Source organism: Phocoena sinus, chromosome 1 (genome assembly GCF_008692025.1).
Source record: "Phocoena sinus isolate mPhoSin1 chromosome 1, mPhoSin1.pri, whole genome shotgun sequence".
Classification (NCBI taxonomy): Eukaryota; Metazoa; Chordata; class Mammalia; order Artiodactyla; family Phocoenidae; genus Phocoena; species Phocoena sinus.
This window is the reverse complement of record NC_045763.1, coordinates 19590957-19613798: the sequence shown is the minus strand read 5'-3', so window position 1 is coordinate 19613798 and position 22842 is coordinate 19590957. Positions and strand designations below refer to the sequence as shown.

At 53.0% G+C, this 22842-nt stretch overlaps 1 protein-coding gene across 1 annotated transcript in view; it reads left to right on the top strand.

The window, feature by feature from the left end:
* Positions 1-380: 380 nt before the first annotated feature.
* The window catches only part of RUNX3 (RUNX family transcription factor 3), a 62449-nt gene continuing 39987 nt past the window's right edge, over positions 381-22842 (top strand). The window contains exon 1 of the mRNA XM_032639675.1: positions 381-522. Within this exon, the coding sequence (XP_032495566.1) occupies positions 465-522 (58 nt within the window). The 5' untranslated portion in view covers positions 381-464. The remainder of the gene's footprint in view (positions 523-22842) is intronic.

Sequence of the window (22842 nt, the reverse complement as noted above, 5' to 3'; positions counted from 1 at the left end):
GCCCTCGCACCCACTGAGCTGAGCTCTGCCGGGGGCGAGCCTCATTCATTCATTCCCGTGGCGCTTGATACTGGGCTGGCTCTGCTCTCACTGCCCTGCGACTCCTGCCCTGGCTACCAAAGGCCCCTTCCCGTCATCTAATGATACACTCTGCATACGCTTCTGTTGAAAATTTGTGGCGAGACATTCCTGTGGGACCTGGAATCCAAATTCTTGGGTACAAACAGAAACTTACTTTCCTTGGGGATATTTTTTCTCTCTTGCTCACATACACACTCTCGCGTTCTTTGCTTTTTTCTTTTTCATAGCAGTAGGGGGAATAAAGGGACAAAACAAACAAAAAGCAGCAGCCCCCCCCCCTTTATTTTCAAAAGTAGCTAGGAAAAAATAAAACGACAGCCAACCAAGTCAATCCCAACCCAACCCCCTGAAGGGCTGAAACCTCGCCTTCCTCAGAGCGGGGCATGGCATCGAACAGCATCTTCGATTCCTTCCCGACCTACTCGCCGACCTTCATCCGCGGTGAGTAATGATCCCCCTTTTGGGTGGGGAGCTGTGGCCAGGCCCCGGACCGCGACCCTCCACCGCCAGCCCTGGCTGCTTTCAAGTGCCCGGGCTGACTACCTAAATCCGCTGGCTTCTGAAAGCCTGAGGTGGGAAGATGGCTTGGTGGCCTCCGTGGTCTCCTGCAGTGGAGCACCCTTGTGGACTTTCATCCTCAGCTGGTGGGGACTGTTCGTGGTGGGCGCCATGGATACCACAAGACCTCAAGACCTCAAAGGCCAGACCTCGGAGGGTCGTGGGGTGGAGAGGACACGGGGGTGTCCCTTTGACCCGAGGCTTCCCGCCTCACCATCAGGGCTCCTGAGCCCAGCTGCCCCAGCCCCTGGCCCATCCAGAGAGCTCAGACCCTCTACCTGTGCTCAGACAGACACTCAGATACTCCGATCCCCCAGAGCCCAGCCAGCTTCTGAGCAGAGCTGTGGAGCAGGCAGGGGGCAAGTCTACGCCTTAGGATCTAGAGACCTTCCTGAGGACTTCTCCTGCATTGGATTTTCCGAGTAATCCCTGGGGTGGGGGAAGCAGAGGGAGGAAGGGGCTACAGGCTTTTGTTGGAACTCGTGCAGCTCTGCGTGACCTTGAAACTGGATTGGAGTTGAGGGAGCAGGCCTCGGGAAGGCTTATGGACTTGGTCCCGGGTAGAAATAAGTGTTTCTGGGTGGCTTCCGCCTCTATTCGTGGCCTAGATGAACCTGGAGGTCGGAGTTACGTGCCTCAAAAAGGATGGGGTCCCGGGATCCCCCGCTTGAAACCTCTGATTGAGGCTAGAACTCGGGGGGAGACTGTTCCTGCCTCTGTCTGGCCCCCCTGCTGCCTTCCTCCCCGCTAGCAGGAGCCCAGAGGGGGCTGTGGCACCCGAGACTGGAGGTCAAGAGGCCCTGAGTCTGAGTCCCAGCTCAGTGGCGACCTTGCTGAGCGGCCTTAGACAAGTTACTTAACCTCTCTGTGCCCCAAATGGAGGCCCCTCTGGCTGTGACATTCTGATTGCCTGAGGCCGGGAACGGACTGTGTATGAGGGCACTGCCTCTGGGTTATACACGGGGATGAGTCCTCCTCCAGGATAGAAGGACTGAGTGGCATCCGGAACTCCAGGGTCTGGGGGCCTGGCGTTGCCTTTTCTCAGCTGAGGTGATCGGCTGAGACACAGAAGTCGGTCTGGCTGTCCATCTGCCCTTCTGCCCATCTGCCTGTCCTGCTGTGGGCTAACACGTGACTCTGCGCCAGTCCTTGGGCAGCCAGCTCTGGGCAGGGACTGAGGCACATGTGGGTGCCTATTGTCCAGAGGTTTCTGCGAGGGCTTGTCTGAGGGCTGGACCCATTCCTCCTCCCTGGAGAGAAGCTGAGGCAGGCTGTGTGGCCGCAGGTGGGGGCTGAGTGGGGAGAGGCGGGGGCGCTCCCGTCAGACCTGCCTGTGGCTGGTGACCAGAAACAGCCCGAGGTCTGGGAGCCGAGCGCCATGGGCTCCTTCCTTCAAGCGGCTCCTGTTATAACGCTGTTCCCTTTGTAGTCCTCGGAGCTAATTAAAGGCAGTTCTGTGGCAAGAAAATAAGAGTTGATAAAAACCATTTGCTGGGTCTTTGTAATCTGTATTTCTCCCTCCGTGAGCAAGATGGAGAAATGTCGAGTTTAAAACAAAGGAAACTTGGGAGACAGGACTAAAGGGCCACCCACCTAGGATGGGTTCCTGATGCCATGGGGCCCGAGAGATGGTAAACAGTGACACAGAGGGCGAGGAAAAGGAGAGCTGGTGGCTTTGGGCCGGCTGTGTGCACAGAGCGGGCTGATGCCTGGTGGGCAGGGATGCAGATGTGTCTTGTAAGACAGGGTCCGGGCGAGGCCTCAGGGTCTGGGGTCTGAGGCTTTCCCTGCAGCTCCGTGTTCTGTCCCCATTGTCTGGTCCCCTCTCTCCTGCCCAGTTCTGCCCCCCACATTCTGCTCACTTTGGGGGATCTGTCTACCAAATTCTGTCTCTGGAGGCTCAAAGGGCTGCAGCTGCCAATTCTGTCCCCAAAGCGATCCAGCCTCTGGGTCCTGCAGTGCTCGGCTACATGCTGTCCCATGTAGGGTCCTTAACCTGCCCTGAACCACAGACCTTTCTGGAGTCTCGGGAAGCCTACAGACTCCTCAGAATCGAATTTTTAAAGGCATAAAACAAAATACAAAGAACTATGAAAAAACCCCAAATCTATGGAAATACAGTTATCCAACTATAAAAAAGCGAGTCTGTGACTCCGTGACCATGGGCCTCTCAGTGGAGATAGTAACGGCCGTAATACAGCAGGAATGGGCATACGTGGTATATCAAGAGAATCCGTGACAGCCCTGATGAGACTGGAGGATATCTGTGATTTCCATGGGTGACAAAAATCACTGTGGCAAAAGATGCTACATTTTAGTTAGAGGTCAGTGAAAGGAGAGCTGTCACGTGTTTCCCGCCTCAGTTCCCGGACCCCCCTGAATGCAGGCCTGCGGTCCCAGCTCCTCAGCCGGAGGCAGTGGAGCCAGCGGGTCTCACGACATCACTGCCCCTCGAGAGCTTTTCAGGCTGGGTTCCTGATTCCAGAACTGCTCTCAGTTCCCTGTGACAGAGAGGTCTGGGGAGAGCGTGAAGAGGCATTTGATTTCCACACGAAGTAGAGGGTGAGGAGGAGACATGAAGAGGGCGGTGCTTACCCCACAGAGCTGCAGGCTGATGGCAGAATTCCAGGCACTGAGAGGCCAAAGGGGGCTCCTGGGGTGCCCTGTGCCGTGAGCAGTTCACCACCTTCTCCCACCTCTTCTCTGGGACTCTCCCAGGTAGGAGAAGGGGTATGAATATTCTCTTTGACAAATGCGGAAGCTGAGGCCTAATGGTACACTGTGTGACTATAGGCGAGTCCCTTCCGGTCTCTGGGCCTCAGTTTCCCCACCTGACAAATGTGGGCAACAGCCTTGATGCTGCCCAAGGGCCCGTCCACAACCCATGGAGGGCCAGCTCCTTTATTCTGGATCTGCCCCATGAGGCCCTTCTCTGAACCCCCTGGGGGCATCCCCCTTGCAGCAGGTCCCTCTCACAGCACCCTCAAACTGCACCCCCAATGGCAAAAGCACTCTCCCCAGGACACTGAGGGAGGGCACCCCTCCAGGGAGGGAACTGGAGGAAATGGGTCTAAGCTGCCACATGCAGGAATTGGGAGACTCAGGGAGATAAAGGTTTTCCTTTATTCAGTAATTCCACAAAAGCTTATCAAGGAGTAGATACCGAGATTCAAGCTGGGCTCTGGAATCAGACTCTCCAGGCTCAAGTCCTGGCTCTGCCCTTCACTAACTTTGTAGCCCGGGGCGAGCCACTTCACCTCTCTGTGCGTCTGTTTCCCCATCTGTAAAATGGGAATGATGATTACACCAAGTTCATGGGCTCTGGAGAGAATTAAATGAGCAGGGTGCCTGGCATAGAGTAAGAGCTCAATAAGTGCCTTCATTTTTTAAATTATCAGGAGCCTGGCCTTGTGCTGGAAGCTCAGGTACAAGGATGACTAGGTCAGGCTCTCCACCCTTGAAGTCACAGTGTGGTGTGGAAAGAGACGGGGAAACTGAAAATTGCACTGTGGTGTGATAAATCTATAAGGCACAAAGAACAGGGGGCTGGGGGATCAGAGAGGGGGCACTGGCCAGCCTGGGGGAGGACAGTCCTCCTGGAGCGGGGCCTTGCAGGGTGGGGGGGTGACAGGTGGGGAAAGGATGTCCCAGGCAGAAGCAATGGCCTGGGTGGGCAAAGATGCAGAGGCAGGAAAGGATGAGATGACTGTGGGCACCTCCTGGGATGGCTGGGAGTACTATGCGCGGTGAGGTGCTGGAAGGGGACCGGGACGGGCCTGTCTGGCCAGAGTCCTCTGAGCAGCGGTGGGCAGCTGCAAAGCTGAAGACACCTGGAAGGAATGGGAAGTGGCCTCTCAGGTGTGAGGCAGGCCTCACAGAACGGCCCTGGGCAGGTCTAGCTGGGAGGGTCTGACTCAGAGGTCACTGGATGGTGGGAGAGCTGCCGCGACCAGAGAGGTCACTCACCGTGTCCTGTGCTCAGCTCTGGGCAGTGGCTAAGCAACAGGGGACTCTCCTGAGTCCCGGGCACCCCAGGATGGTTGGTCACCCTGGGTAGAGCGCCCTTGGCCGCCTCCCCTCCCCCGTGACCCTGGGAGATGAAGGTGCTGACCGCCAGCCACCCACAGCCACTCTGGCGTTTGCCTGGCGCCACCTCTGCCAGGGCCCTTTGACGGCGGCTCCTGAGGCCGCCCTGCACACGCCCATCTCCCCAGACCACCCTGCCAGTCCACAGTGCCCCCCAGGCAGGAAGGGCATTCCTGGGAGTCCCCCACTGGCCACAGGGTCTGGGCGGGCATAAGCCGGCCCCACACAGTGGGACTGTGTGTCCAGGCCTCACCCGCGCCCACGACGGCGGCCGGCGGCCCCCAGCGGCCCCACTGGTCACATAGAGAGCCCATTGACGCCTCAGTCTTGAGGTGGCTGCATCAAAGCTGAGGCCCGCTCGGCTACCGGAGAGCAGCCAGGAGTTAGATGCCCCTGAGCAACAGGGCCTGCAAACCTGACCTTCGAGAAGCCTCCTAGGGAAGGGAGGCAGAAGCACCCCCTGACCCCAGCCTCGCCTCTGAGCCAGTCCAGACTCCTCCAAAGGCGGGGAACCTGGACTCTGGGCTCAGGCTTCGGTGGGGCGGCCGCAACACCAGCTCCTACTTCCGTCTCCTGGGGATGCGTCATCTGCAGAGCCTTCCTCAAATCCACCAAGCCGGGGGGTACCCAGCTGGCAGCGGAGGAGTCTCACCCAATCTTCAAGACTGAGCTCAAACACCCCTCTCCCAGGGGTCTTCCCTGGGACTACCTGTGGCCGCCAGGGAGCCCTGGCCTCCTGGGAGCTTCCGGGCCCGAGCCGGCCTGGGGCATCAGCCAGTTATTCCCGCCTTGGTGCCCAGTAGCCTCCCTTACGTGCTGGAAGGGGATGGAGGGAGGGAGGAAGGGAGGGCTTTATCCCTCAGTGGATTTGGAACATGAGTCCTCCATCACCCGCCTTGAAACAGCACTTCCTGGAGGGACACAGCTGGGCGGGGAATTGTGACACTGAGGCTAGGAGCGAGACTTGTCACGCCTGGAGACTCCACAAGAAGCAGGAACAGTGCGTGAATCCAGGAGAATGCTGGAGCTGGCAGGCAGAGGGCCTCCGCCTCGGTTTATAGATGGGGAAACTGAGGTCCAAAGAGATGTGTGGTCTTGTGTGAAGTCGAATTCCGTAGCAGGAACACCAACTTTTCTCAGCTACTCGGGGACCAGGCTGGCATACAGTTTAAGAGTCAAGCCAGGTTTAAACTGTTAGATAGCTGGATGACCCAACATGTTAATTCACCTCTTTGAGTCTCTTTCCTCCTCTGTAAGATGGGACTAGGATGGTTGCGAGGGAGAACGTGACCCTGCCCTGAAGCCCTGCGCACGGCACTGGTCTATAGCAAGTGCTCACTCAGCACGGCCACTTCTTTGAGCCCCTCGGCCCCGCCGCCTCCCCACGTTCGTTCACTTGCCACCCGGCAGATGTTCCCACGTATCACCCCATTGCTCCGTCTCCAGCACGAACCACCTGGTGTTCTCAGTGCTGGAGAGAGGTAAGCACGGGGGAGACTGTAGCGGGACTGTCAGGCCCCTTGTCAATGGCTCCCAGAGATGGGGATGGAGAAGAGGGTGTCCTCTGGGGAAGAGGCCACATGAAATGCAGTTAGTTACAAGCCCAGGCTGCAGCCAGGCCCCGTCACTTCCTCACTCTGTGGCCTCGGACAAAGTGCCTCGCCTCTCTGAACTCACTTTTCTCATCTGTACAATCGGGAGAACGAACAGTAGCCATCTCAAGATGTGTTGGGTGGGTTAATGAGATCATGTATATTACGTACTTAATATAGGGCTTGATGCAGAGGCAAGACCTCCATAATTATGGAAATTATGACTCTTTCATGGTCCCGCTCGTCCTGGGCAAGAGTCTGACTCTGAACAGGATGGGGAAGGTGAGAAACCTGCCTCTCTCCTCTCAAGACCCAGCCGAACATACATACAATGGAATATCACTCAGCCATAAAAAGAAACGAAATTGAGTTATTTGTGGTGAGGTGGATGGACCTAGAGACTGTCATACAGAGTGAAGTAAGTCAGAAAGAGAAAAATACCGTATGCTAACACATATATATATGGAATCTAAAAAGCAAACCGAAAAATGGTCACGAAGAACCTAGGGGCAAGACAGGAATAAAGACGCAGACCTACTAGGGAATGGACTTGAGGATACGGGGAGGGGGAAGGGTAAGCTGGGACAAAGTGAGAGAGTGGCATGGACATACATAAACTACCAAATGCAAAATGGCTAGTGGGAAGCAGCCGCATAGCACAGGGAGATCAGCTCGGTGCTTTGTGACCACCCAGAGGGGTGGGATAGGGAGGGTGGGAGGGAGGGAGACGCAAGAGGGAAGAGATATGGGAACATATGTATATGTATAACTGATTCACTTTGTTATAAAGCAGAAGCTAACACACCATTGTAAAGCAATTATACTCCAATAAAGATGTTTAAAAAAAAAAAAAGACCCAGCCTAAAGGCCGCCCCCTCTGGGGAGCCTTCCCGGGCTCCCCCCTTCTCCCCTCCAGGCCTCTGGAGAGCCCTGCCCCTGCCCTCACTCCCCGCACCCCCTCCTGTCGGGTGGGGTGCTCCTGGGAGCAGGTCAGGCTCAGCTCTTCTTGCTAAGAGGAGGGAGGAGACAGAGGGTGAAAGGACCAATGAATAGATGGACCAACACTGACCTCCAGGGAGGGTTCCAGCTTCTCCCCTCACTTCCCCTTTGCCGTCTGGCTCGTTCTTTGAAACGCTTGCTGGTGGGTGCCTGAGCTCTCACATCCAATTGGTGCAGCCGTGTGAAGGGTTAGGTTCCTCTTTGGGGTTTTCTTTCGCGTCTGGGAAAAGTGTTTTTGGCAAAAGGTTCAGACTTACGTGTGGGCGGAAAGGGCGGATGCCATAACTTATGATTCGCAGGGGTGACCGAAGTCAGCCCCCCAGAACATCCTTCATCGTGTGACACTGAAAGTGGACACTGGTGGACTTAAATGCCACCACGGCACTCGGCCCCTCTGGGGTGAAGCATTGCCGGCTGGGCTTTTTTTAGAACGCAGGGTCCAGTGCCCGTGAGTTCACTGATCTGCTCACCTTTGTCAAGAGAACAGCAGCTGGGTATACAGCAAGTAGGTGTTAAGGGAAGGAAAGCTTGGGGTGCTCAAATGAAAGGGGCTGAAAAGAAAGGGCATGGGGAGGAGAAGGGGGGTCCGTTTTGGTCATGCTCCTGCCCCAGACTCAACTCGCCCGGGTGCCCAGTGGCTAAAGGCCAACACTGCATGGCCCCAAGAAGTGCCCCCACCTTGAGGACTTCCATTCCGTCCTCCCTCACTGAACCCTAGTTCTGCCCCCCCGTTACCCCCCATGGAGGAAGCCCTGCTGAGGTCTCACCCACAGCTCTGGGCTCCCTCATATCTTAGGAAGATGCATCAGGGCCAGCATGGTTGGAGCCCCATGTTAGGGGTGGGAGGGGCTCATGGCACTGAGCCTGGCTCTCCCCTGTACTGCAGGCATATCCCTTTCGGGGCAGGCAGAGGAAGCCGCCTCTGGGAACAAGGCCACCTTAGGAAAAAGACTGGAAGGACAACACGAAAATGTTGTCGTTAGTGCTACATGATGCAGTGATGGCGGGGAGCCTTTATTTCTAATTCTCTGGGTGATTTTTGTAGGTTTTCCAAACTGCTAAACACTGAACATGTATTACTTGTAAATTTAGGGGAAACTTTTTTTTCAAAACAAGGAAGAGGAAGAGGCAGCCCCACACTCCCAGGAGCAGGTGAGCTGGGCCTCCCATCAGCCGGGGCTGCAGCTCCTGCCCAGCCAAGGCCCCACCGGCCGCCCCTCGTCTCTCTTCCTCTTCCCAAATCGCTGTGTCAGTCATCTTCCTCCCCGGTGCTCCCTATCTCTCCCTATCTGGCTGTGGAGCAAGGGTCTGCCCTGGGCTGGGCAGAGCCATGCATATAGCAGGTGCTTGGGAAATGCTTGTGGCCTGTGTTGTAGTCCCAATCTGAAGACAGTTTTCCCTGGAAAGGGCTGGTTTTCCTGGATTCTCCCATTCCCAGTGCCCAGGACTTGGGGTGTGATGTGGGCCAATTGGTGCTGCTGATCATTCAATGGACGTTTATTGAGCATCACATACATGCCAAACACTGTCCTGGGCACTGAGGATTCAGGAGCAGACAAAACAGACACAGGTGCCTGACCTCCTGGAGCTGACTTCCTCGTGATGTGCGGAAAGTTTGCCTCAGGAAAATGCCCCAGTGAGAAAGGCCAGCACCCCTTCGGCTTATGCCCTTCCTATCGACGTAGAATCTCAGGCTCCTGGGACTTCTGTAACTTCCCATCACCCCATAGAACCCTCATCACAGCTCCGTGTGCTGGGCACCACTACCTCCATTGCAGAGATGAATAAACAGACAGATCCAGAGCGATGGGTGATGGACACTAACATTTCACAGAAGGAAGACACTGAGGAAGGGAGAGGGGAATCATGTCTGTTGATGACTTGCTGTGTGCCAGGCACTGTGGTGGTTCTAATTTCAGTTAATCAGTTAATCTCTAATCCATGTAGTAGGTGTTATCGATATTATCCCCATTTTACAGATGAGGAAACTGAGGCTCAGCAAAGGGAAGTAACTCACCCAATGTCATGTAGCTAGTAACCGGTGAAGCCCAAATTCATGTCAGAATCTGTCTGATATCAAAGCCAGCATGACAAAACTCTCCTTTTTCTACCTGGCAGACATCTCTTCTTAAAGGCCCAGGCTCACCACCTCCTTGGAGCCCTCCCTGATTCCTCCAGGCAAGGTGATTCATATTTTCTTCTATGCAATTAGAGTACCTTCAGGCCCTTCTCAAATAATTCCAGAAGGCTTCCCAGAAAGGGTAGAATCTGAGACAGGTAGATCTGGGAAGGAAGGAACACTGGGGAGTCCAAGCAGAATTAATAGCATGGACAAAGGTATGGAAGAAGGACCACGTAGAGAGGATTGCTTAGAAATGGGAGGGCCTGTGGGTCCTGTGGCGACGTTGAGGGAGAAGAGACTGGAAGGAAGTTGAGCCAGGCCTAGAGGTTCAGCATGGCCTTCAAGGCAGTGGGGGTCCAGGCAGGATCCAAGCTGGGCAGTGACGTGGGGCAGAGCGTCCTGTGGTGCACCAGGCCGCTCTCTGAAACAGGCCAGTGTAGACGTGCGCCTTGAGTGCACGTAAGTATGTGAACACAGACCACAGGGGCCTTCCCGCACCTGCTTGCGAGCCCTATTTTTATCACTCTCTAGACACACACCTCAGCAACGAAAGCAAACTTTTTCTCAGGCACATAGAGTGCGCCATGGATGGGATCGTCTGTGGTCTGACGAGGACAAGTCAGAGCAGCCAAAACGAGACCCATCCCCGGGAGAACCCGGGACTAGTGCCGGCGACACAATTTGCAGGGCACAGTGCAAAAGGAAAATGCAGAGCCGCTTGGTCAAAAATCATTAGGAATTTCAAGACGGCAACTGCAGAGCATGAAACCAAGCGTGGGACTCTTCTAAGCAAGGGAGCCTGTGTGACTGCTTGGCCTGCAGGCCCGTGAAGCCAGCCCTGCCTAAAGCAGCCCTAGGCTGGAGGGGCCCCTGGCCTGAAAATGAACCTCTGTCTGCCTCTCCTTCTTGTGTGCTTCGTTCCTTTGACTTGTGCAGGCCTCCATTCTTCATGAGTCCACAATTTTAAAAACAATGATAATAAATTAAGCCTTGGGCTTTTAGAACCAGCAAGAACATTAGGGAGAACATAAATCCACCCGACATCCCCACCCCACCGGCATTTTAGGTTGTAGATCACCTGAAGGACCTAGGAAATTTTAAAATAAACTCTGTAATCTCAACACCCAGAGAAAACCACTAACATTCAGTGTATTTCTGTCTAGACTGTTTTTCCCTGTGTCTGTTTTTTGCCTCTAGAGGGTCTCTTCCCTTTATGGGTGAGGCCATACGGAGACTTATGACATATCCAGGAACTTCACCAAAAATACTAACAATCATTATGCATATATGTCGGGATATGTCTTGGAAGAGTCTGGAGCAATGCTGTCCAATAGAACTTTCTGTGAGGATGAAAATGTTCTGTCTCTACTGCCCGATACTGTAGCCATTCACTGCATGTGAATACTGAGTACTTGAAATGTGCCCACCCAGGTCCACAACGAGTGTGACTGAGAGACTGAATTTTTAACATTATTTTATTTTAATTATTTTAATTTAAATAACACATGTTGGACCATGCAGATCTAGAAGAATGTATGCCCAACTGTTTAACCCAGGTTATCTCTTGAGGTGAGGTTACGGAGCTTTTCATTTTCCAACTCAAAATGTTTGAAAAGTTTTATACCCAACCATCACGGATTGCTTTTGTAAGCAAAAAAAAAGCTGTTGAAGATTTAAGTTTGTAATATATTCCATGCTATAGGGGAAAAAAAGGCTTTAGATTTTTTAAAGCATATCACCAGGGAAGATTGATCCTGGCAGAATGAGATCTGTTTTTATTTTTCTTACCAACGTACAGAAGAAAGAATGTGGGGTTTAGAATCAGAAGTTGTGAGTTTGCCTCCCGCATCTGCCACTTACTGGCTGTGCGGCCACTTAACCTCGTGACCTCAGTTTCCTCACGTGTGAGATGGGGATATCGACGCTACTGACCTCGCCAGGATGCTGTGGGGACTGAATCAGACAGTGACGATGAGAACGCAGGGAACCAGCTGAGTAATGGAAGCAAGTTACTGGAGATGATTTCTGTAGAGGTGGAACCACTCGTCTCTGTGAGGGGCGCCGCTCACAGCTCTGCCATTTCCTAGAAACCAGGAAATGAGTGGGGCATCTCCCAACGTGTGTGCAGCAGATGTTATCAGGTGTTGAGCAGAAATAAAGGGGGCTCATAAAAAGGAATGAAATAATGCCATTTGCAGCGACACGGATAGACCTAGAGATTGTCGTACAGAGTGAAGTAGCCAGAAAGGGAGAGACAAATATCGTATAATATTGCTTATATGTGGAATCTAGAAAAATGGAACAGATGAACTTATTTACAAAGCAGAAATAGAGTCACAGATGTAGAAAACAAGCTTAAGGTTACCAAGGGGGGAAGGGAGGGTGGAATGAATTGGGAGATTGGGATTGACATATGCACACTACTATATATAAAATGGATAACTAGGGCTTCCCTGGTGGCGCAGTGGTTGAGAGTCTGCCTGCCGATGCAGGGGACATGGGTTCGTGCCCCGGTCCGGGAAGATCACACATGCTGCAGAGTGGCTGGGCCCGTGAGCCATGGCCGCTGAGCCTGCACGTCCGGAGCCTGTGCTCCACAACGGGAGAGGCCACAACAGTGAGAGGCCCATGTACCCCCCCAAAACAAACAAACAAACAAACAAAAAATGGATAACTAATGAGAACCTACTGTATAGCACAGAGAACTCTACTCAGTGCTCTGTAGTGTGACCTAAAGGGGAAGGGAATCTAAAAAAGAGTGGACATATGTATATGTACAACTGATTCACTTTGCTGCATAGCAGAAACTAACACAACATTGTAAAGTAGCTATACTCCGATAAAAATTAATTTAAAAAAGAGAAATAAAGGGGGCTCTGTGACCAGATAGGTCAGGAATGACGGTATCAAGCAGTGTTCCACAGAGGGTTTTACTGCAGGACTTTTCAGAGCCTTTGATATGCTAACGAACACTGGCTTCTTGAAGGAGCTGGTGTGTTGAGAGCCCACTTTGGGAAAAGCTGCTCTAGGGAAAGCTATTAAATCCACCATAGCTGCAGGCCTGTGGGAGCAGAAACTGTATGAAACTTGAAAGGGAAATTTGCTGGATCCTAAATGCAAAAGGAAAAGTACAAAATTGGAATTAATAAGTGCATAATTATCTAGAAAATATAAATTATGACAATTCAACTCTTAAATAGTCACATTGGCAGTCAACACTTACATGGCTCTTACTGTATGCCAGAAACTAAGTTCCTTACAAATCTTTGCTCACTCGATCCTCACAACCCTACAAAATGAGTGTTATTATTAAGCCTGTTGTATCCATGAGAAAACTGAAGCCCAGAGAGTTTAAACCACCTGCCCGGGATAACCCACCTGAGGTTCAAACCTGCATCTGGAGCCTGGGCACCTCACCGCAGCACATCAGCTCTGAGTTAACTGAGGTTTTCCCAGATAAAGGAACATCCCTTGGCTTCCACTGGCCTCCTTCCTGGGAAGGGCTGGCGGCACTTCCACGAGCCTGGCCAGTCAGGATCAGCTCTGCTGCTTTCTTGCTGGGTGAGTCATTGCCATTTCTTGGCTTCAGTTTCCTCCTCTGAGAAATGGGCCAGTAATCATTTGAAGACCAAGAGACGGAGGTTTGTAAAACACAGTGCACAGTCTACTTAGAAAGCACTTGATGTATGGTGGTCCTCTCCTTCCTCAGTGCACAGTTGGGGAAACTGAGGCATGGAGCAGTGGGAGCGGGGAGGGGTGGGGTGGGGGGCGTAAGTTGAGCTCATACAGCACTCCAAGGAGCCAAGCCCAAATCCCACAGCTGGCCCAGTCCACGCATGGCACAAGCAAAGGGCTCCTTTCTCATTTGGCAGGGAGGGTCCCCTGCTATCCCTCTCATAACAGCACTTTGAGCACTTTGGTGGGGGCCTCTCCCTCTGGGCTCCTCTCCCTGGGACGCCCAGCTTTCCCAGGGGTCCCTCCCACCTAGTGTAGGTTCTGTGTGATCCAGCACCACGCCCCAAGCCTACTGCCTGGGCATCCTGCAGCAGTCCTCTGGAATTCCCCTCTTGGATCCTCCATGTGGAGTGAGGGGCACACACAGACATGCCTCTGGCCCTATTCATAGATCCCCCTGCTTACTGGGGGGTATATTCCTCTGCCCTGGGTCACCTCTGAAATTGACTCGTGCCAGTACTGGGCTCAGCCCTTGATATAATCACTACTAACTCGGACTAACCCAACCAGTTGGTACTTTTGTCCCCATTTTGCAGAGGAGGAAAGTGAGGCCCGGAGAAGTGAAGTCACTTGCCTAAGTTCCCAGAGTTTGTAGGTGGTGGAGCTGGGGTTCAATCCCAGGCTCTGCTCACCACTGCCACGGTGTCCCCCATGTGCACAGCCTAGTGCACAAAAGGCAGCTCCTAAGTATACGTGTTGGGCACACACACAACCACACTCCCCCTGCACCCCTGCATGTCAGGGGCTTTGTTGCTGGGGTGGAAGTTGGGTGACTGACCCTCCCATCTGAGCTGGGTCCCTCCCTCAGGCAGGCCAGCTTCGTGAGCTGTAACCCATGGGGTGCTGCAGGGCTCCAAGCTCAGAAGGTCCCCACGCTCGCGTTTAATGCTCTGCGGTTGCCTCTCGACATTCTTAATACCTTTATCTTTGGCTAAAAAGGGACTGCAGGGGGGTGCACACCAGCTCAGACTCCGGGGTGGCCCCATGCTCTGAGTGGAGGCTTGCCCTTCGGCCAAGGCAAGAGGGGAGCTGGACTTCTCTGCCCCCTGCCCGGGCAGGCCCCAGGCCAGCACGCAGCCCCCTGCCCCAAGGAGGCTTGGCCCAGAGTGGTGGGCCTGGGGCGGTAAGTGGGCTCCTGGGGGCCTCCCTGCCCGAGCAGACAGTGGACTGGTGAGGCAGGCACCCGGTCTTGGCTTTTGAACACATTGTGGCCCATGAAAAGCTCATAAAGGCCCCTGCTGACTGGGGGAGGCAGGACTACAGCTCGTAGGGGGTCAAGCTGTGGTCAGGGTCGGGGCTCAGTCTGTGACCATGTGGGGGCTCCGATTAGGGCCTGTCTGTCTTGTTCAAGGCTAAGTCCCCAGTGCTGAGCTAGATCTGACTCCTCGGAGCGCTCAGTAAATACCGCTGGAGGAATGAATGAGTGAACGCAGTTTTCCCAGGGGAGCCGAGTCCTGGACCCCGGGAGGATCTGCACTTGCAAATTAGCCAGACCTGGGTTCGAATCTTAGCTCCACCACTTACTCCCCGAGGGTCATATTTAAGCTCCCTTTCCCTCAGTTTCCTCATCTGTACAAGGGAGAGAACAGCAGTTCAGACAATTAACCAAGACAGTATTTCAAGTGCTTAGCTCCGCCCCCGGCCCCAGTGAAATGCTCAGGGTATGAGAATTAAGATGATTTATATCAAGAGGCTCTAGAGACACCTTCCTCCTCAGAGATGCATGGTACTCACTCTGGCTCTAAGATTTCCGGCGTCAACATTTTTTAGGTGTTTTTCTGTATTTGTACAAGTTTTTTCATTGTGCTCATTCTACTTGTATCACGGGGCCAGGGGTGTGTTATGTGAGACCCTCAATGAATGTTATTTATTAACAGTGTTGTTTTAAACAGACAATAAAAAGGAGGCAAGTCAGAGTCAGCTCCCCTCAGACCTTCACTGGGGTCCCAGCTCCTGGAGGCCCCGACAGCACCGGGGCGCTGGGCCCAGAGTGCCCCGCTCCCCCACGTGATCCCCTCCCCCACGTGCAAACCTCCCCCACATATACCCCCTCGTCACATGTGCCCCTCCCCCCCATACGCCTGCCCTGCATGCACCCCTCCCCCACGTGCATTCCACCTTCAGGTTAGACCAGCCCCAGCCAAGGGGTTCTGGGTGGGACCTGTGGTTGTGGTAGGGCCTAACACAAGCTGCCCCTGTTCAGCAACCAAAGTCTGGTCCCCCCAGGCCCGTGTGCCCACCGGCCCCCATGTTCCTCCCACCCCCACCACGTACGTGTGAACACTCACAGAGGCAAACACACATCAGCGGCCACACCCACTGTGAAAGACACCCGACTTTTCAGGAACCCCTGTCTGTGGGGACCAGGTACACCTGGTGGTGTGGTCTGAGGGAGGCCGCAAGGGAAGCGGTTTTGCCCCTACCCAGGCTGGTCCCCGCTTCTCCGGCCAGGAATTTCTTCCTCTCCTGGGGGGCCCCCAGACACCTGCCACTGGCCCCTGTCCACAGGGCTGACGCTTCTCGAGCCTCCCGAGAAACCCGGGACTGATGGGACAGAGTGGAGGCCCCAGCTCAGAAGGAGGTTCTCCAGCTGGGAGACGCTTCAGAGATGCCCAGAGGGGACTCATGATCTGACAAGTGGGAAAACTGAGGCCCAGACAGGAGGGTCTTGCTTGCCCTGGGTCACCCCAGGAAGGTGGAGGCAGAGGAGGTGGAAGCACACAGCAGAGGGGGCGGTGAGGAGAGCAGGCCTAGCCCAACCTCTCTGGGCTTCGGTTTCCCTGCCTATCACACGGGGACCACACGGGGACCTTCCAGCTCCAGCAGTCTGATCTGCTGGGAGCTCTGGAGGGCTCCAGGGAGCTCCAGGTGAAGTCCACTCAGCTCCCTGGCTGGTGGGGGAAAGAGGATGCAAATAGGAGGGGTCCCCAGGGACCTGGGTTAACCCCCTGAACTCATTTCTGGCCTCTTCTTCCTGTGGGGTTGGTTAAAAAATAGCCTCCCATCTGCCGGGGCTGGGGGGGTGTGGTGAGTAAGGCTCCATCTGGGGCTGTCAGGTCTAGGACTGAGACTTGCCCGCTCCAACCCCACAAGCACCAGGCTTGGCTGCCTCTGATGACGTGGCCCGTCTGACAAGAGTTCTCTCTTCCTTTGACTCAGCGGTGAGTAGCACCACGGCTGTGCTCAGAGAAGCCGCATGCCCAGGAGGCTGTCATCTGAGTCCCTGCTCTCCCATTTTACAGATGGAGAGGGTGAGGGCACACACAGCATCAGGACAGCGGACAGAATCTGGCCCACCCAGCTTGTAGGCCAAAGCTCTCTCCTTACTCCCCAGTGATGCTGGGACTCTGCCCCATCAGGTAGCAGGCAGCAGGGGCAGGGGGGCTAGGTCTTTGCACCCCCAGATTACAAGGCTCACAGCTCTTCAGGGTAGAATCAGTGGTCTACACAGGTGCAGCCCCTGGAGGACAGAAGAGTCCGCTTTACACTGAGTCAGGCCAACCTAGGGTGAATCCCAGATGCCCTGTTTCCCTGCTCTGTGAGCTCGGCCAAGCCACTTCATTCTCAGACCCTCAGTGTTCTCATCTGTAAGATGGGAGATAGTCATCTCTACTTCCAAGGGTGATTGTGGGGACACACAGAGATGCACAGGGCCTGGTATGAGGTAAGTTCAGTCATTGAATTATTAACACATGATGTCTATGCAGGCCTGAGGTCGTGAGCACGCTCAGAGATGTCTGAGGCTGTTTCGGTTAGAACCGAGTGTCTGAGATGGAAATCATGAGCCTTAGACTATAAAGCGGACAAATGGCTAAATAAATGGGTATCTTCAGCCTGGGTGGAACCAGTGAGGCCTTGGATGTAGAGGGGGGTTTCCTTCCGAGGAGGTCAAATAACTCCCACAGTTCCCTGCCAAGCCCAGAAAGCCAAGGCGAATGGTAGGAGCGGGACTGGGGAGAAGCAGGCAGGTGGGGTCGAGAGCCCAAGAGTGTCCACACGGGGGTCCCCATCCTGGAACACGTTCCAAGGGAGGAACCAGGGACGAGGCTAAGACGTCCACACTGGGGTGTTCTAGCAGTGTCTTCATAACTGAGATCCAGAAACACCTCAAAGGACTCACCATGAGGGAATACCACGGTGGTCCAGCTGGAACTGGGGGGTCTCTCCACACACTTACCCCCACCATGCCCAATCAGTGTAGTTTTGCTGCCTGCCGTCAGGGAGAGGATTAAGATCAAGGGGAAATGCACACTGTATGTTGGTGAGTTTCAAAAGCAGGTTCAAAACATGGACTACAGGTTCCCCCTGTTAGAAAAGAAAAGAAGGAAAGACAGAGGGAGGGGGGAGGGAGAGAAGAAAAGAAATCTATACATATAGTAAGAATACCAGAAGGCTGGAAACCAAAATATTAACAATTGTTCTGGGTGGCAGGATTATGGGTGGTTTTAATTTTCTTCTGCATAATTTTATTATTTTCCAATTTTTCTTTAATGAATGTGTATTATTCTTATTATCAGCAAAAAATGTGTTTTGTTTCAAGAGATGAGGGGGTAGGGATTAGAGACTGCTCTTCCCCTTTCATAGACTCTAAAACTGAGGCCCAGAGTGGGAAAGATGTTCGTTCATTCCCTCGTTCATTCATTCACCACTCATTCATTCACTGGTCCTTAAATGCTTCCGGAAAGCCCCTTAGAGCCATGCTCAGTTCTAAGTTCCTTGGCCAGAGAGCTGAAAATGACTCAGTTCTGTCCTCAGGGAGGTCATAGTCTGGGGGAGTAAAGGACAAAACAGCAAGTCCTTACATACAGTGCATTCAGACAAGGGACCAAGTCCTCCTGGGAGCATCAGAGACAGTCTCACAATGAAGGGGAATTAGGACATGGCTTTGGTGTATGAGCAGGAGTTCTGCAGTCAGAGCAAAGGGGGAAGCCACCCCTCAGAGAGGCACCATGGTCTATTAGAGAGAAAGAATCCACTATGTGTAGGGAAGTGAATTAGGAGATAAAGCTAGAATGTTCTGTAAGCCAGGGTCTTCGAGGGCCCTGCACTGCCTGGCTCTGCCACTCGTGGGCCTCAGTTTCCTCATCTGTAAAGTGGGCTAATGACCCCATTCGGTTACTGCAAGAACTGAGTACGTTAGTAATTGTAATGCACTCAGAACGGTACCTGGTATATAGGAAGGGCCATGAAACTGTTTGCTTTCATTATTTGCTGTTATTTATCCTGTAGGAATTCTGGAAGCCAAAAGGATTTTTAAGCTAGAATTTAATGTTTATTCATTCATTTATTTATTTCACTCATTCAACAGATATTTATTGAGATCCTAGTATGATCTCAAGCACTTTTTTAGGCACTGGGAGTAGAGTTGCCAGACAAAATACAGGACACCAAAATTAGTTGAATTTCAGATAAACAATGAATGACTGCAATCATTGGGACAACTTTACACTAAAACAGTATTTGTTGTTTATCTGAAATTCAATTTAACTTGGTGTTCTGTATTTTTATTTGCTAAATATGGCAACTCTAACCGGGACTGCGAAACCAAATGAAAAAAAAAAAATACCCTGCCCTCCTGGAGTTGGCATTCTGGTGCTGGGGGAGGGAAAAGACAATTGGTAAGTGAAAGTGTAATTTATCAGGCAATGATAACTGTGCTAAATGAGTATAAATAGGGGAAGAAGGATGTGTGAGTTTCCTATTGCTGCTGTAACAAGTCATCACAAATGCAGTAGCTTAAAGCAACATACATTTATTATCTTACAGATCTGGGGGGTCAGAAGGCCTATGTGAGTCTCACTAAGAGCAAGGTGCTGGCAGGGCTGTGTTTCTTTCTGGAGGCTACTGGAGAATCCATTTCCTCGTCTTGTCCGGCTTCTAAAGGCCATCTGCTTTCCTTGGTTACGGGCCCCTTCCTCTGTCTTCACAACCAGCAACACTGGGCCAAGTCCTTCTCATGCTGCCATCTCTCTGGTTCCCCAATCAGTTTTCCGTCTCAACTCTCCCTCTGACTGTCCTCTTCTGCCTCCCTCTTCCACTTGTAAGGACCCTTGTGATGTATTAGGCCCACCCAGGTAATCCAGAGTAAGCTCCCCACCTCAAAGTCCTTAACCTTCATCATATCTGCAAAGTCCCTTTTGCCATGTGAGGTGACATATTCAGTTTCAGTGGTTGGGATGTGGGCATTTTTGGAGCCATTACTCTGCCTATTGCTGGGGCTCCAAGAGGGCCTCTCACTGGGGTGTCAGGGACCTGACTGAGGTGGGGAGTTGAGCCATGCAGACTGAATGTAAAGGCTTTCCAGGCAGAGGGAACAGCATGTGCAAGGGCACTGTGGTGGGGGTATAACTGTGTGTTTGAGGACCAGCGAGGAGGCCAGTGTGGCTGGAGTGGGATGAGGGAAGGAAAGAGTGGAAAGAGATGAGGACAGACAGATGGAAGAGTGGGGGGCAGTCGTGCAGAACCCCATAGGGCTGATTGGAAGGGGAGAATCAGTGATGGCCCTTCCCACTCCTGGCCCTCAACTGCCCTCAACCCCTGCCCCCAGTACCACCCTGTTCTGCTAAGCTGACACCCACTCACATCAAAGGCCAAACTCCCCTCAGAAGTATCGCAAGATGAGAAGGAAAAGGGATTCAAGGGAGTTGGACTCAAGGATCTTCAAGGTCTTCCCAATATCAACCAGCTGTGATTTCCACACTCCAAGACCCTCTGATTCTAGGGATCTTATATTCTAGGACAAAAGCCTCATAACTGTGTGACCTTGGGTAGGTTACTTAACTCTGATGAGATTCAGTCTCCCCACCTGTAAGTGGGGGGGATCATAGAACCCAGGATGCACGGGGTTAAACCGTATAAAGTGCTCAGCACTGTGGGCACACAGTGAACACTCAGTAAATGTGAGTTCCGATGACAAAGATTCCACCATTCTTGCAGTGTCTCAGAGTCTGGAGTCCGTGACCCTGTCTCCGGGAGCCTGACATTGGCCGGCTGTGGGGTTCCAAGTCTCCGGAAGGCCCCTACACTGCCAGCGTGCCCCCGACGCCCTGGCCTCCCCCACGTGCTGGGTGGCATGCCTACCCCACAGCCACATGAAAGGCCATTCCCCCAGGGTGTTCCCACACCTGGGAAAACCGGCAGCCTGCCCGGTGCCGGCCCCACCCGGTGGCTAGAACACCAGGCAAGATCAGTGAAGCCCGGCTGGGCTCCCAGGGCCGCCACCTTGTTCCAATCAGGGCCGGGCGCGCAGCCCCCAGCGCCATCCCTCCCAGGCCCTGCCCAGCAGCCCACGTTTCTAGCCCCGTGACCCCTGAGGAGCGGTGCCCATGGCCTGACTCCACTCTGGCTGTCGCCTGCCTGGACTTGGAGGTTGAAGAACACGCTGGACAGTGGGGCCGGCCTGAGGAGCACCAGGCCGGATATGGGGGCTGGTGGGGTCCTGGCACTGGGGCACAAAGGAATGCAGTACAAGCCCCTCTCATCTCCAGCCTCAGTTTCCTCAGCTCTAGGTCAGGCTACTTCAATTCGCCCCATCTGGTTCTCAGGGCTATTGTGGGAGAAGCAAAAAGGGAGAAAAGGGGAAACAAGTTTTAGAATCATGGACGTGCCTGGTGCAGAGGAGGTGGGAGAAGGGAGGTGGGAGAAGCTGCTTCCTGCCGTGCTGTGGGCCCTCCCACCAGCTCCCCTCTCCTTTCCTCCACCTGAGTCTCCTCAACCTTCAGGTCTCAGCGCAGATGTCACCTCCTCCGAGAGACCTTCACTGACCTGCCTGTCTAAGGAATTAGTGACCACCCACTGTCTATCTTCGTGTTTATGTATTTGCCTCCTTGTTTATCTTGTGCCTTCCCTGCTGGAGTCTAAGCTGTCGTGTCCATTGCTGTATCCTCAGCACCTAAAATAACCCCTGGCACATAGTACATGCTCAAAAAATGTTTGTTGACTGAATGAATCTAGCTAGAGCCTCCTCCTTCCTTTGCTTATTTCCCCTTTTCCTTTCCATCCCAGCTCTTCCCCCATCAAGTGCAGGGCTCCCCGAGGATAGGACTGGGAACATTTCCCCCTGCGCTCCTAGGATAGGACCAGGCCTCTGTGAGCTAAGGACTTTCAGAGCATCAAGCCCACCCCTGATTTGACTGAGGTTCAGAGATGGGGCAGTAAGAGGGTGCAGCCCCCACCCAGGGTCTGAGCACATTTTATGATCCCATTCCAGAAGTCACTCAGGGGCACCCAGAGATGCACAGGTGATGAACGTCACCTTCTTGCCAGGGACAAACTCATGCCAACAGCAAATGACAAAGAGTGCCCAGTGTCTGAGCCTGTGGCCCAGCTTGCTCTAGCCTCTGTTTGGTTCTGCCCACATCCTCAACACCTCCCCAAGGGCCACAGGCCCGCTAGGCGAAGAGGGACGGACACAGCTCATTGCACAGGGCTGGTGTCACTCTGGGAGCAGATCTCCCTGCTGCATGCCCCAACCCCAGCCATCCATTCCTGCTGGCCTTTGGTTCCTGGGGGTCATCTGTGGACCCCAGGCCACAGCTCTGTCTTGTGTCCATGGCGTCTGTGCTCCCCATGGGCCTGGCAGGGTAGCACAGGCTGCCTAGGTTCAAAGCTCACCTGAGGTGTGAACCGGGGCAACTTATTAACCTTTCTGTGCCTCAGTTTTCCTAGTGCTATAATGGAAGTAATAATAAGGGTACTTAACACATAAGGTGGCTGGGAGGATAAATGAAATAATACATGTGAAGTGTGGATATCATTAGTTATTATATTGAAGGGCCTGGCCCCTGGGGTGAGGCTCCTGCATGCAGCAGGGCACAACTTCAGCATCAAAAGATCTTGATTCAAATCCCAGCTCTGCCCCTTCCTAGCTGGGTCCAGGAGACTTACTCAATGAACTTCAGTCCCTCGTCTGTAAAGCAGGCCCGATGACATGTACCTAGAAAGCTGTTGGTGAGATTTAAGGAGCTCAGTAGGGGGCATGCTCAGCAGGGGCTGGGTACCCCAAAATGCTCCACATGGGGGGCTGCCATGATGAGGATGGCTTCAAGGCCACCAGATGATTCAGCTGAGTGAGCTGGTGGACAGGACAATCTGGTTGAAACAGTGATCTGGCCAAGAATACACACTCTCCAACTTTGATGCACCGTGGGCAGTCTTGCAACTCTATGCAAATTTCAGCATTTTTGTCAATCATTTTTTCAGAGGTTTCGGGAGGGAGGGCTTTTTTACCTTTTGCTTTTCTCCTAAAATATTTTATTGTAAAATATAGTAACAGGGAGTGTATATAAATATTGTTTAAATGATAATAATAAAACAGACATCCATAAACCCACCACCTAGCTTTTAAAAAACCCCACTAAGTGAGGTGGATGGACCTAGAGTCTGTCATACAGAGTGAAGTAAGTCAGATAGAGAAAAACAAATACCGTATGCTAACACATATATAGGGAATCTAAAAAAAAAAAAGGTTCTCATGAACCTAGGGGCAGGGCAGGACAGGAATAAAGACACAGGTGTAGAGAATGGACTTGAGGACGTGAGAAGGGGCAAGGGTAAGCTGGATGAAGTGAGAGAACAGCACTGACATATATACACTACCAAATGTAAAACAGATAGCTAGTGGGAAGCAGCTGCATGCCACAAGGAGATCAGCTCGGTGCTTTGCGACCA